Below are 14,284 nucleotides of genomic sequence, written 5' to 3'. Positions count from 1 at the left end.
GAATCCGAAGGTTCGAAGCATGAGTACCTTCAGCGCCTCGTACTTGCCGTCTGCAGGAGGGGAGGTGATGAACTGCATCACCCGCGCGGACGTCTCAGGCGGTAGGGTGCTGACCAGGTAATAATACTTTGTCTCGTCCACCGAGATGTTTCTTAGGTGGAACTGAGCTTCCGCATGAGCAAACCAAATGTGAGGTTGATGTGCCCAAAACGGAGGAAGATGAACGCTGACCGCGTTTAGCTGCGGTACGCCGGGCGTTGGAACCGAGGAAGGGGCGTCTTGTCCCTCCATGGTAGATGATCGGCTAGATCACGTCGGGGTCACCAATATGGCGAGTCTGGAGGCTTGTTCTTTGTTAAAGAAGTTTATTGCGGCAGCAATATTCGATTACAAAGTATAACAAACGAGATTACAGACAACCATTAAATCAAACTGTTCGCTTCGAAGTTCTCTTCCCACTGACTGGTTTTGGGCGCCAAAACCACCACCTGACCTAGCTGGCCAATCCGAGGGTTCGACTCTCAGGACCAATCCCTATGGTCGCTACAAATGACATAAAATGCTGGAGTAACTCAGCCGACTGAATCAGTCTGAGGAAGGGTCCCGATGTCACCTATCCGTGTTCTCCAGAGATCCTGATCCACTGAATTACTCCAGCAATTTGTGTCCTTTTGTCTATTAACTATCATTTGCAGTTCTTTGTTTCAAATACATACAATGATAGTATCTTACTCGGTTATAGTGGAGATTGGTAATAACGGATACCACTCCATTATAATACCGTTATAATAAGGGTTTACTGTAAACGGACTATAGCAGAAAAAGTGGGGCCCATTATTGCCTATGACTGCAGATGATGGTTAATAGACAAAATTAACCACTTTGTCCTCTCTCATGTTGTCTGGTTCAGTTGCCTGGTTTAAAAGAGATGGGGCGGACAAATCCTGACTAATGATGTGTTGATACAGGTGAGGGGAATGTGATTGGCAGTATGTGAAAAAGCTAGACATGATGTCAGATAAAAAATGTCAGATAAAGAGAAATGAGGAATGAAATATACAGCCAGAGGGAGGGATAACAAGTGGAAGTGAACGGGGTTGAAGGAGAGAGGGCAAATGGGTACACATCAGATTGGGAGATGGGGGTTGGGCGGGGGAGGGGGTAGACACAGGAAAGAGAGAGGGGAAGTGGGAGTGTTATTTAAAATTGGAAAATTCAATGTTCATACTGTCGGGTTGTAAGCTACTCGAGTGGAATTTGAGGTGCTGTTCCTCTGGGTTGTGTCTGGCTTCATTGTGGCAATGGGGGCGGTACGGGACAGAAAGGACACTGTGGGAATGGGAAAGGATGTTGAAATGGTTAGCAACCTGAAGATCCAGCAGGCCTTGGCAGACTTAGTGCAAGTGGTCAGCAAAAAGGTCATCTTGTCTTACCAATGTACAGGAAGCCACATAAGGAGCACCAAATGCACAAATTACGTTTCAAGAGAGCGGCACATGGCGCAGTTGTGGAGCTGCTGCCTTACAGCGCCAGAGGCCCGGGTTCGATCCTGACTACAGGTGCTGTTTGCACGGAGTTTGTATGTTCTCCCAGTGACCACGTGGGTGTCCCCAAGTGCTCTGATTTCCTCCCCCACTCCAAACTACCGGTTTGTAGGTTAGTTGGCTTTGGTTAAAATTGTAAATTGTCCCTAGTGTGTAGGATAATGCGGGATCGTTGGTCAGCGTGGACTCAGTGGGCTGAAGGTCATAAGGTCAAAAGGAACAGGAGTAGAATTAGGCCATTCGGCCCATCAAGTCTACAACGACATTCAATCATGGCTGATCTATCTATTCCTCCTAACCCCATTCTCCTGCCTTTTCCCCGTAACCTCTGACATTTCTACTAATCAAGAATCTATCTCTGCCTTAAAAATATCCACTGACGGCCTCCACAGCCTTCTGTGGCAAAGAATTCCACAGATTCACCACCCTCTGGCTAAAGAAATTTCTCCTCATCTCCTTCCTAAAAGAACGTCCTTTAATTCTGATGCTTTGACCTCTCATCCGAGACTCTCCCACTAGTGGAAACATCCTCTCCACATCCACTATCCAAGCCTTTCACGATTCTGTATGTTTCAATGAGGTCCCCCCTAATTCTGCTAAACTCCAGAGAGTACAGGCCCAGTGCTGACAAATGTTCATCATAGGTTAACTTACTCATTCCTGGGATCATTCTTGTAAACCTCCTCTGGACCCTCTCCAGACCCAGCATATCCTTCCTCAGATATGGTGCCCAAAACTGCACACAATATTCCAAATGCGGCCTTACCAGCGCCTTTAGAGCCTCAACATTACATCCCTGTTTTTGTATACAAGCCCTCTTGAAATAAATGACAGCATTGAGTTTGCTTTCTTTACTACCGAGTCGACTTGCAGATTAACATTTTGGGAATCCTGCACCAGCACTCCCAAATTCCTTTGCACCTCCGATTTCTGGATTTTCACCCCATTTAGAAAATAGTCTACGCCTTTATTTCTACTACCAAAATGCATGTCTCCACACTTTGCTACACTATATTCCATCTGCCACTTCTCTGCCCACTCTCCCAACCTGTCCTAGTCCTTCTGCAGAGTCCCTGCTTTCTCAACACTACCTGCTTCTCCACATATTTTTGTTTCATCAGCAAGCTTTGCCACAATACCTTCAATCCACTCGTCCAAATCATTAATATATAACGTGAAGAGTAACGTCCCTTGCGGAACTCCACTTGTCACTGGCAGCCAACCAGAAAAAGCCCTCTTTATTGCCACTCTTTGTCTTTTGCCATTCAGCCAACCTGCTATCAATGCTAGTATCTGCTCTTTGATACCGTGTGCTCTCATCTTTCTAAGCAGCCTAACGTGTGACATCTTATCAAAGGCTTTCTGAAATTCTAAGTAAACAACATCTACTAACTCTCCTTTGACCTGCTATTCACTTCTTCAAAAATTCTAGAAAATGTGACAAGCAAGACCTCCCCTTCACAAAGCCATGCTGACTTTAGCCTATTTTATCGTGAACCTCTAAGTACTCCGTAACTTCATCCTTTATTAGAGCCTATTTCCATGCTGTATCTCTAAACTAAACTACACTAAAAGATGCATGTGAATCTCTGTTTCATCTGGAAAGGCTGCTGCGGTCCCTGGATGTAGGTGAGTGAGGAGGTGTAGGAACATCTCCTGCAGTTGCAGGGAAAGTACTTAGTTGTATCTTCTCCAGCAGCAAAGACCCAATTATGACTGATATATTGTCAGACAATCTGTTGTCTGATGACAGGTGAGCCCTGTCAACTGATCTCAGTCAGGCGAACGACAACAATCAGAGACAGCAGAAGCAGAAGCAGCTTCATAACTTCTGCTGCCTCAAACGCAAGAAGAAGACAATCTTCAATACATGCAATTATATTGCCTCCAAGACCATGCGCTAACAAATGCTTTTGTCAAATGTGTTGGTTTTCCTTTATTCACAGCTTCTATTTCTTCAAATAAGTTTTATAAATTGATCATAGGAAATGAGCACTGAGTCATGTACTTTGCTGATCAACTTTGCTGATAACTGTTTTGTATGCTTTATGTTTTAAATGCAATTCACCTGCAGAAGTAGTAAATAAAATACCCAGCTATAGGTTGTCAATACAAGTCTCTGAATTATAAATATATGGCATGAAAGGAAGTTGCTTGGCTCCTTATGCTGGCAAAGAATAAGCTATTAAGCTCAAACCCATTGTCCAGGTAAATGTCTGTGAATACGCTTTAATTTAGTTAGAGATACACGCGGAAACAGTGATCTCCGTACACCGGCACTACCCTGCACACTAAGGACAATTTTCAATTTTTACTGAAGCCAATTAACTTACAAACCTGGACGTCTTTGGAGTGAGGGAGGAAAACGGAGCAGATGGGGAAAACTCATGGGGAGAACGTACAAACTCTGTGCAACCAGCACCCGTAGTCAGTATCGAACCCGGGTCTCTGGTGCTGTATGGCAGCAATTCTACCACTGCGCCATAATGCTGCCCCATTTAATTGGTCCATTTGCTCCTGTACACAAACATATTTCAAGATACTATGTATGATTGTGTGAGTGTGAGAACATTAGACATACTGGTGATGTGCTTTATCAACTCATGCAACTCTCTCTGCAGTGCTTGAAGAGCCTCAATTCTATTTTGGTAGTAATAAACCAGAAGGCGGAGATGCTCTGTAATAACAACATTATTTTCTGCCTTTTTTGTGACTTGCTATCTTTTTTTCTGAAACTTCTTCCTTTCATATAATTTTAAGGAAAGGTGAGAAATGAAAAGAAATGCTTACATATTTTTGAAAGATTAAATACATCTTAAGATATATTATGACTTATCAGTCGAGGCTTCTGAGACATATGGTTTATTCTGTCTTTGGTGATTACCCGGATTGTGTCAAATATGAGCAAGAGCTTTCTATATATAGTTCCTTAAATACACCCATAGGAAGTTGACATTTGACAAATTGACATTTGGCACTTTGGATTTCTAACATCTTGTCCTGTGTATTTGGAAACAATAGTATGTGTCCGAAAATATTAATTCTTCCGTGCTCATCTCCTTATCCGGAGATGATGGGCCTGTAAAATGTATTGGTATGTTTCATAATAAAAAGTAATTATTAATGGAAGTAAATACTTTAAAAATGTAATGCAGATAACAATGTTAAGTATTCACATTTTTATTAGTACTCATGCATCATCTCCATATGTGCATCTTATTCAAATGTGTTAGTTCAAAATTAAATATAAATAGTAAGTTTTAATCATGACAAACTTATCATTTGAGATTAAATCAATAAATATTTTTGCAGATGTTTTGCAGGCAGAAGATTTATTGCAGGATTTGGAAAAAATGCTACAGCAAATTAACAAAACGGACAAACTTGCTGGTTCAGTTATGTCAGAAAAACAAGTGAATGGCAAAAAATATGGTCAGAAAAACAAGGTTGGTTCACATGAGACATTAAACATGGGACTGATTCTTGTATTTGATTACTGAGGATAAATAGAATACTTGCATTCTCAACTGGTTATAACTTATTTTATTATTGGTTAAATAAATTTAAACCTCTGAGATTAGTTCCTGGTGGGTGTCTGTAATTTAGAATTGGTACTCCTTGGATAAATCATAAAGATCGTTAATGTTTCAAATGGTTGCTGATCATTTTTACTCCCTTTTCCATTCCCATACTGACCTTTCTATCCTGGGCCTCCACCATTGTCAGTGAGGCCACACATAAACTGGAGGAATAGCACCTCATATTCTGCAATATTATGTAACTAATCAACAACACTCCCCACCCCCCCTGCCCTTTTTCCCATCTCTTCTCTGTGCGCCAACTGGATGTGCTTCCACTTCCCCAACAATTCTGCTTTATTTCCCCTTCCCCAGTCCCCTATCCCCTTCCACCTATTTGTTTTCCTCTGGCTTCACATTTTCTGCATCTTCCCTACTTAATTGCCTTTTGTCTTCTCATCGATGGTCTTTGGCCCCCCATCTACCGATCAAAACCCCCCTCGCCTGTATCTACCTATTACTTACGTGGCTTTGTCCCACCCTCATCTCTCTCATCCAGTTTTCTCCACCCTACTATAATCACTCTGAAGAAGTCAGATCGACCAGCGATCCCCACACACTAACCCTATTCTACACTAGGGACAATTTTTACATTTATACCAAGCCAATTAACCTACAACCTGTACGTCTTTGGAGTGTGGAAGGAAACCGGATTTCGGAGAAAACCCATGCGGTCACAGGGAGAACGTACAAACTCTGTACAGACAAGCACCCATAATCAAGATTTAACATGGGTCGCTGGCACTGTAAGCGCTGTAAGGCAGCAACTCTACCACTGCGCCACCGTGCTGCCCGGTATGGGGCTTTGGCAGGAAACAAACCAATCTCCCTTCCATTGACTCCATTACTCAGGCTGCCTCAATAAGATTACCAGCATAATCAAGGAATAGTCACACCCAGCCATTCCCACTTCTCCCCTCTCCCATTGGTCAAAAAGTATAGAAGTGTGAAAATGCATACCTCCAGATTCAGGGGCAGTTTCTTCCCAGCTGTTATTAGGCAACTGAACCATCCTACAAACATCAAGAGAGCAGTCCTGAGCTACTATCTACTTCATTGGAGACCCTTGGGCAATCTTTGATCAGACATTACTGGACTTTATCTTGCACTAAATGTTATTCACTTTATTCTACTTATCATGTATCTGTACACTGTGGATTGCTCGATTGTACTTATGTATTGTCTTTCTGCTGACTGGTTAGAATGATTTTCACAGTACCTCGGTACACATAATAATAAACTGAAATAAACTAAATTAGACAAGGGACATAGTTTGTTAATTGGCAGAGCAAGGTTGAGGGACCTTAAAGCCTAATCCTGCTTTTCAAATGGATGTAAATCTGTCACATTTAGGACTTCAGAAAAGAAGGATTTTGTCAATGAAAATCACTTATTTTTTCAGTTGTTTACCTCGAGTGTTGCAGTTTCTGAAGAGACGGAACTAAAGGATTCCACAGGTGCTGAAGATTGCACTGTAATAGATGGAATAGAATTTAGGGCTGGGGGGTGCATTGAAGAAATCTCAAAACAGCTTAAAGAAATTGATGTGATCATGGCTGAGCTGGAAGGGTATCTTTAATATAATTTCTAATGTTTGCTACTTTATTAAAAAGTTAAATTTAACTTCATGTTTATACTTCCCATTTTGTGAGTTTTGTAACACATACATCTGGGTATAGTTTTATTGACTACAATTTTAAAAAAGAGTTAAAATAGTTAGTGGTTTGATTTATTTTCCAATAAAAATTACATTTTACACTTCTGTATGCTGAGATTAGCTGTCTCATGCACACCACAAGGGTTACTTAAACATTTGTGAGAGTATTGCAAATTATGATGTGTAAAACCATGCTGTGGTTTTAACAAACCAATGTAACAGATCATAACTAAAATTTGTGTAAAAATATTTTGACCATGATTGAACCAATTTATTTTCTTCCTTGATTCTCTGATTTTCAATGGTTTTATCCGCCTTTGTACATATGTTTCATCTGGTGTTTCATTATCTGTAACAATATTAAAAAGTTAACATTTTGTGCAAGGTCCTATGTTGTTTCATTTGATTGCATGTGCTTGATTTTTCCATTGTACAAGAAACCAGAGTTTCACTTTTGGACCCAGGAAAAGAGAACTGAAAAATATAAGCTCAAAATGTCCTGGATGTTTTCATTGAAATCACTTGTGGTTTCTTTAATAGGTTATCAGAAAGATGGACATAATGTGTGTTAATGGTCAATGGTTTCTTTATTGTCATGTATACCAGGTACAGTGAAATTCTTTTATTGCATACAGATCTACAAGATTATCCCTGTACACAAACACAATCGCCCCAGTCAGCACAGAATAACCCACTGTCTAAATGCAAGAGGTGCCATTTTGGCGCCATTTTACAGTCCCAGCTGTAGCTGACCACAAAGGCCCATTACAGCCGTCTCCTCCTCCATTCAGGTTGTCCCGTGAACCATCGTCCCTCTCCACGCCATGGTACTGACCAACAGGACTATGACAGACTAATCTCAGTGAGGACTAGTGTCAAACAAAGTTTCATCATTGTCCCAACATTTTATTCAATCTATCTTGCTGCAATGGAATCTCATCTCACAATAAATGTTCTGTGGGAATGGGGCTAATCTTCAAAACTAATGAGAAACTGTACAACCTAAAATCAGTGTACAAACAGTGACTATATTCTAGAACCAAGATCGTACAAACTTCAATGGTGGAGTTGCAATGTACAATCGACACATGTGTTTTTGCATCACTAAGTTCCAAGACAGCATCAATTTGCTCATCAAAATATACAAGAGACTTGAACTACCTGCAGTGAGCATCTCAAAGCACTGAAAGAATATCGTCAATGCTGTTTCCACAAAATTCTTCAAATTCACTGGAAGGATAAGAGAATTGCATCAATTTCCTCTCCAGGCAAACATACAGACCAATGAGGCCCTGGTTTTTATCCGCCAGCTGTGTTGGACAGGCCATCTTGTTTGCAACCATGACACCAGACTCTCCAAACAGGCATTCTATTTTATGCACTGTTGCTTGCAGGAAAAAAATATTTCAAGATTCTGTTCACACTTCCTTGACAAATCTTGCTTGAGATCCCTGAGGAATCTTGGGAACATCTAGCCCTTAAAGTCCTAGAGCCCACTCATAGTGGAGAAGGAGCATTCAGGATGATATTGGAAGTATATAGAAGCCAGAGAGAAATGACAGAAGGATCACACGTTTCTAACTATTCCCTTTCAAGTTTTTCTTGTTACTTTGATACTTTGAAAATTCTGCTTTTAACAATTGGAAGCTTCAATTATAACGTACCCTCGACATCTCCACTAACATTTCACAGGCAGGTAAAACAAAACACACACAGAACAAATATAAATATGGAAACTTCTTGGATTCCAACCAATTCTGAATGCAGATGGTGAAAAATGCTGAATTGACATGATTTGATTGCACTTTAAAAAAGTCAGAACGTAGTGCAAAACAAACAGATTTGGTACAGAAATTTAAAGCAAGAATCCAAGGCTGAAATGTAAAAATGCAGAAATGGGATCAAACTCTGTCTATCAAAGATAAAAAGGAAAGAGAAGGACTGAAGGTATTTCCATTGGCTGCTTACTGCTTTAATCTACACTGTTTTTAAAGAAAAATGGATAACGAATATGGTTCACAAAATTAAACAGTTGGTAGATTTTTTCTTTTTGAAGAAGTTCATGAGGTTTTTGTTTGGGAAAATTTAAACGGAGCTAAAATAATTGGTAAAGAGGGCAGAATTAGTCTTGCACTCCATTTTGTACTGATTTTTAGGAAAAAAATACTGATTTAATAATATTTGATATATATTTGATTTATATATTCAAAATGTACTTTTTTATACAGTAAAAAGATAATCCAATCAACCACTATATTTGAAGAACATGATTACAAAACTAAGTGAAATATGACAGTTTAGTCAGCATCCATAAAAAGAAAAATGAATATTAAAAATATATATTCTACTATTTTCTATATATTCTAAAACAAGGACATCAATGTGCACTCCAAAAAAGTATTAATGTTTTGAAGGATGTGACAGAAATTTTGCACAGAATTCCCAAGGTTCGATTAAGTGCTCCAAAGTTAGTTATGGTATGTTTTTAGCAAGTGCATGTATACATTCCATATCAGGTAAACAAAAATTGTGTCATTGTTGGATTTCTCTGTAGTGTGCTTTGTTGAACATGTTGGTGGTTTTCAAGTAGATCAGGCACCGGACAACTCAAAATAACTGTTTTCGGAAATGCCAAGAACTGTTTTCCTATAATGCGAAATGTAGCCAGTTGAGCAGACGATGCACTTAATTTACAAGCATATTTAATAGATCAGCAAACTGCTTACACAAAATCACAAACATCCTGAATGACTGGGCACAAATCAGTAACAGATACATGGTCCAAACTAAAAGGAAGGCTCTGAAAAGCCAAGCTGCAGTCACACAGGCTGCAAGTAATTGACCAAATCAGAAAAGTAATAATACACAATTCCCTGCCTTTGGTTGTGCCATATTTGAAAAGATACAGTGTATGGGTAGCCAAAAAATAATTTGGGTTGTGTTGTTATCCCCTGATGTTTAAGAACAGGTTCAATTAATTTGTGAACAAACCTCAGGTAATAAATATATAAGAAGTTTGGGGGAGTTAATTATGAATTCTACATCCAGTTTTGTGACAAATAAGAATATACCAGTAAATGTGCAATTTACATTGAGAAAGGGACTGTTCCCATTGCCTTACTCAGATTTGAGTAGAAACATATCAAAGATGCAAATGAGAATAACATAACATAACATAACAACACTTTATTGTCACTCGGCACAAACACCGAACGAAATTTCAGCAGCCACAAAACACAGTAAAAAAGAAAAGAACACAGGACACCCGACCCCAACACAAACATCCATCACAGTGACTCCAAACACCCCCTCACTGTGATGGAGGCAACAAAACTTCCCCTCTCTTCCCCCCGCACCCACGGACAGGCAAGAATGAAGCCAAGAATGAACATGAATTGAATATTTGATGAAAGTTTGGCATGATTACTTGTTTAAGAATAATTATTGACATTGCTTTGGGCTGAGAGGTGTTTCGTTTAATAATCATTCAAAAACCATATTGAAAGAGTAAATTTTATGTCAACAAATGTGATGTCTTCAAAGTGTTGAAGAATAGTTTGAAGTGATTGCAGAAAATTCATCTAGCAGTAGATAAGAATAAAATATAATAGATGAGAATTTTTCAGCAAAAAATTTAATAAGGTTATTAACAGAGATAAACGTGCAAAGGCTTAGCTTGGTATGAGGGCAACTAATCCGAGTAGTGCCCTTTTTGGGGGCTACAAGGTTAAATACAAACTTTACCACTGATAAGAATACAGGCCACCAGAATGTCATTCACAAAATTCTAACTGAACCATTTCTCATTTGTTTAGTGTGAGATCCATTTAGTCTGACCTTAGTCTGACTTTGCGGAAGTGGCGGCGCCTAACGGCTGCGGCTCGCTAGCAGTCTGTTCGTCTTTTTTCCTTTTTTTTTGTTGTGTGTCGGTGTTGGGATGGGTTTTTTTTTTTTTGGTTGTGTATGTGTGGGGGGTGGTGGTGTGGGTGGGGGGTGGTGGTGGTGTGGGTGGGGGGGGTGGGGGAAACCTTTCTCTTTTAGGTGCCTGGTGCGGCTCGGCCGCGGGGCCTAACATTGCTGGTGCGGCTGGGCCGCTGGACTTAACAGTGCCCGGGCTGCGGGGCCTAACATCGCCTGGCGCGGCTCGGCCGCGGGACTTTTCATCGCTGGTGCGGCTCGGCCGCTGGACTTAACATCGCCCGGTGCGGCTTGGCCGCGGGGCCTAACATCGCCCGGTGCGGCTCGGCCGCGGGGCCTAACATCGCCCGGTGCGGCTCGGCCGCGGGACTTAGCTGCGCACGGCTTGGCCGCGGGGACTTCCATCGCCTGGCTCGGCCGCGGGGACTTCCATCGCCCGGCTCAGCCGCGGGGACTGTGCGGGTCGGTCGGGGACGAGCTGTCTGTCCGTGGGCGTGGGGAAGAGAGTGGAAGTTTTGTTGCCTCCATCACAGTGAGGGGGTGTTTGGAGTCACTGTGATGGATGTTTGTGTTGGGGTCATGTGCCTTGTTCTTTTTTGTGTGTGACTGCTATGTAGTTTCGTTCGGTACCTTGGTACCGAATGACAAATAAAGCTCTGTTGAACTGTTGAATCCATGACTAATTATTTACTATATTTTCCATATCCAACTTAATCTTTTCCGATCCAACCTTACCCAAAGGTATTTGAAGGAAAGAAAAACTTCCTAGGCTACCAAATATTCCTACTGATCAGGAATAAATATTGTGCATAGTAATACTACGCAAAGCATCATAAGGATAGAACCAGTGATGGCAATATCCTACCAGATCCCAATGTTTTATCAGAATATACATCAGACCCAATCTGGACCTAGCATATATGGTTGGGTTACATTAGCCTTGAGTTAGGTAGCTAGATTCCAATTCCTATATGACAGTTTGGTGAATTCTGCGTAACTCTGCCATGGACCTGCACAAGTGAAATTTTGAATCTTCCTCCAACAACTCTTTCACATTCACATTCATGCTGTATGCCCTACTATTCTCTACAAAGAAGAGCAGAGCATTTTGGGCAATATTTATCTTTCAAGTAACATTTCTAAAAATAGATCACCTGATTATCCATTTTTTTTAAAAATTGGGGGTTCTTGTATATAAATTGATAACTTGACCTTCCAATTTTTCTACACAATAGTTTCTCTACCTCAAAGTAATTTCTTAGATGTAAATCATCATGGGATATTTCAAAAATATATGATGCTACATAAACACATACCTTTCTTATTTTGTTCATGCTCTTCTTATGTGACACAGTTCACAAGTGTCCCATCCACCATTCCACTGTCTATGAGAAAAAGAACCACCAGGATGTTATTCCAAAAATTCTAACAAGCTCATATATATTATGCTTTATCATCATCATCATTATCATATATATACAGCCGGAAACAGGCCTTTTCGGCCCACCAAGTCCGTGCCGCCCAGCGATCCCCGTACATTAACACTATCCTACACCCACTAGGGACAATTTTTACATTTACCCAGCCAATTAACCTACATACCTGTACGTCTTTGGAGTGTGGGAGGAAACCGAAGATCTCGGAGAAAACCCACGCAGGTCACGGGGAGAACGTACAAACTCCTTACAGTGCAGCACCCGTAGTCAGGATCGAACCTGAGTCTCCGGCGCTGCATTCGCTGTAAAGCAGCAACTCTACCGCTGCGCTACCGTGCCGCCATCATAATCATTATAATCATTATTAATCATAATCGCCGCCATCATAATCATTATTAATCATTATAATCATTACGTATTCAGTCAACTGCTTCATGAGCTAATGCAGTCCAAATGAAGAGGGCACTTATGATTTTCTAGGGCCTACTTGCTCTCAAGCAAATGCTCCCACATAAAAGATTAATTATTTTATATAAGTGGGTACTTGATTCTCAAATGCAGACCTTTACAATTCAAGTGGCCATCTTTATTTGTGTGATAAAGGATTTAGCTGACACAATAAACACCTTGGTGAAGTTAAAGCTAAAGATTTAACATAATGAAAAACGAGCAGCAAATTATAGGGCTGAGTCATAATGAGTGAATCTCCTTTATGATGTGACCAAACATTGTGCATGTCGTTGCACATCATTCTCTTCATGTTGCATATTTTGGAAGATGGTGTGGATTTAGATAGTCAAGAGGATGAAATGCATTCTCTGTTCTCTTTGTAGAAAAAGTTTCATTTTTCCCCAGCTCATCTGCTAGTGATACTGTGAATTTTTCAAACAAATCACAGAAAATGTGGAAATTCCATTCACATACTTTTTGATATTTGTGACAATATTCTATTAAAACTAGAAGAACCATTGAGGAAATTATAGGCAAGTTCTAGCATAATGTAATTTCATCCAGTAAAGGAAAATATGTATTTGGATCAAAGTTCATGCTGAACAATGAAACCATTAATGCAGAAATTAAAAAACAGAAAATACTGGAGAAAATCAATGTTTTGATGCGAAGTGTTGCATTTTGGTAAGTTAAATCAAGACAGGGCGTACCGTAAATGTCAAGACCCTGCGGAGTGTTGTCGAACAGGGAGACTTACAGGTACAAGTGAATAGTTTCCTGAAAGTGGCACCACAGGGCCCTAGTGAGACCACACCTGGAGTACTGTGTGCAGTTTTGGTCTCCAAATTTGAAGAAGGATATTCTTGCTATTGAGGGCGTGCAGCGTAGGTTTACTAGGTTAATTCCCGGAATGGTGGGACTGTCATATGTTGAAAGACTGGAGCGACTAGGCTTGTATACACTGGAATTTAGAAGGATGAGAGGGGATCTTATCGAAACGTATAAGACTATTAAGGGGTTGGACACATTAGAGGCAGGAAACATGTTCCCAATGTTTGGGGAGTCCAGAACAAGGGGCCACAGTTTAAGAATAAGGGGTAGGCCATTTAGAACTGAGATGAGGAAAAACTTTTTCAGTCAGAGAGTTGGGAATCTGTGGAATTCTCTGCCTCAGAAGGCAGTGGAGGCCAATTCTCTGAATGCATTCAAGAGAAAGCTGGATAGAGCTCTTAAGGATAGTGGAGTCAGGGGGTATGGGGAGAAGGCAGGAACGGGGTACTGATTGAGAATGATCAGCCATGATCACATTAAATGGCGGTGCTGGCTCGAAGGGCCGAATGGCCTCCTCCTGCACCTATTGTCTATTGTTTGTTGTCTATTGACCATATGGGCATGTTTTTTTCCACACAATGGGCAGTGGGTATATGGAATGAGGTACCAGAGGAAGCTGGAGAGGCAGATACAATTATCACATTAAAAAAGACATGATCACATTGAATGGCGGTGCTGGCTCGAAGGGCCGAATGGCCTCCTCCTGCACCTATTGTCTATTGTCTAAAAGGTTTTTCCTCACCTCAGTCCTAAATAGCCTACCCCTTATTCTCAAACTGTGACCCCTGGTTCTGGACTCCCCCAACATCGGGAACATTTTTCCTGCAACTAACCTGTCCAATCCCTTAAGAATGTTATGTGTTTCTATAA

General features: G+C 40.8%; 1 protein-coding gene across 1 annotated transcript in view; it reads left to right on the top strand.

Annotated features, from left to right (window-relative positions):
• The window catches only part of LOC144606658 (zinc finger CW-type PWWP domain protein 2-like), a 34,132-nt gene extending 27,431 nt beyond the window's left edge, over positions 1–6,701 (top strand). The window contains exons 7-8 of the mRNA XM_078422958.1: positions 4,857–4,990; positions 6,525–6,701. Of these exons, the coding sequence (XP_078279084.1) occupies positions 4,857–4,990; positions 6,525–6,701 (311 nt within the window). The remainder of the gene's footprint in view (positions 1–4,856; positions 4,991–6,524) is intronic.
• The last annotated feature ends 7,583 nt before the right edge of the window (positions 6,702–14,284 follow it).

This window comes from Rhinoraja longicauda, chromosome 2, assembly GCF_053455715.1.
Source record: "Rhinoraja longicauda isolate Sanriku21f chromosome 2, sRhiLon1.1, whole genome shotgun sequence".
NCBI lineage: Eukaryota > Metazoa > Chordata > Chondrichthyes > Rajiformes > Arhynchobatidae > Rhinoraja > Rhinoraja longicauda.
Note: the sequence above shows the minus strand (reverse complement) of the source record. Positions and strands in the feature narration are given on the sequence as shown.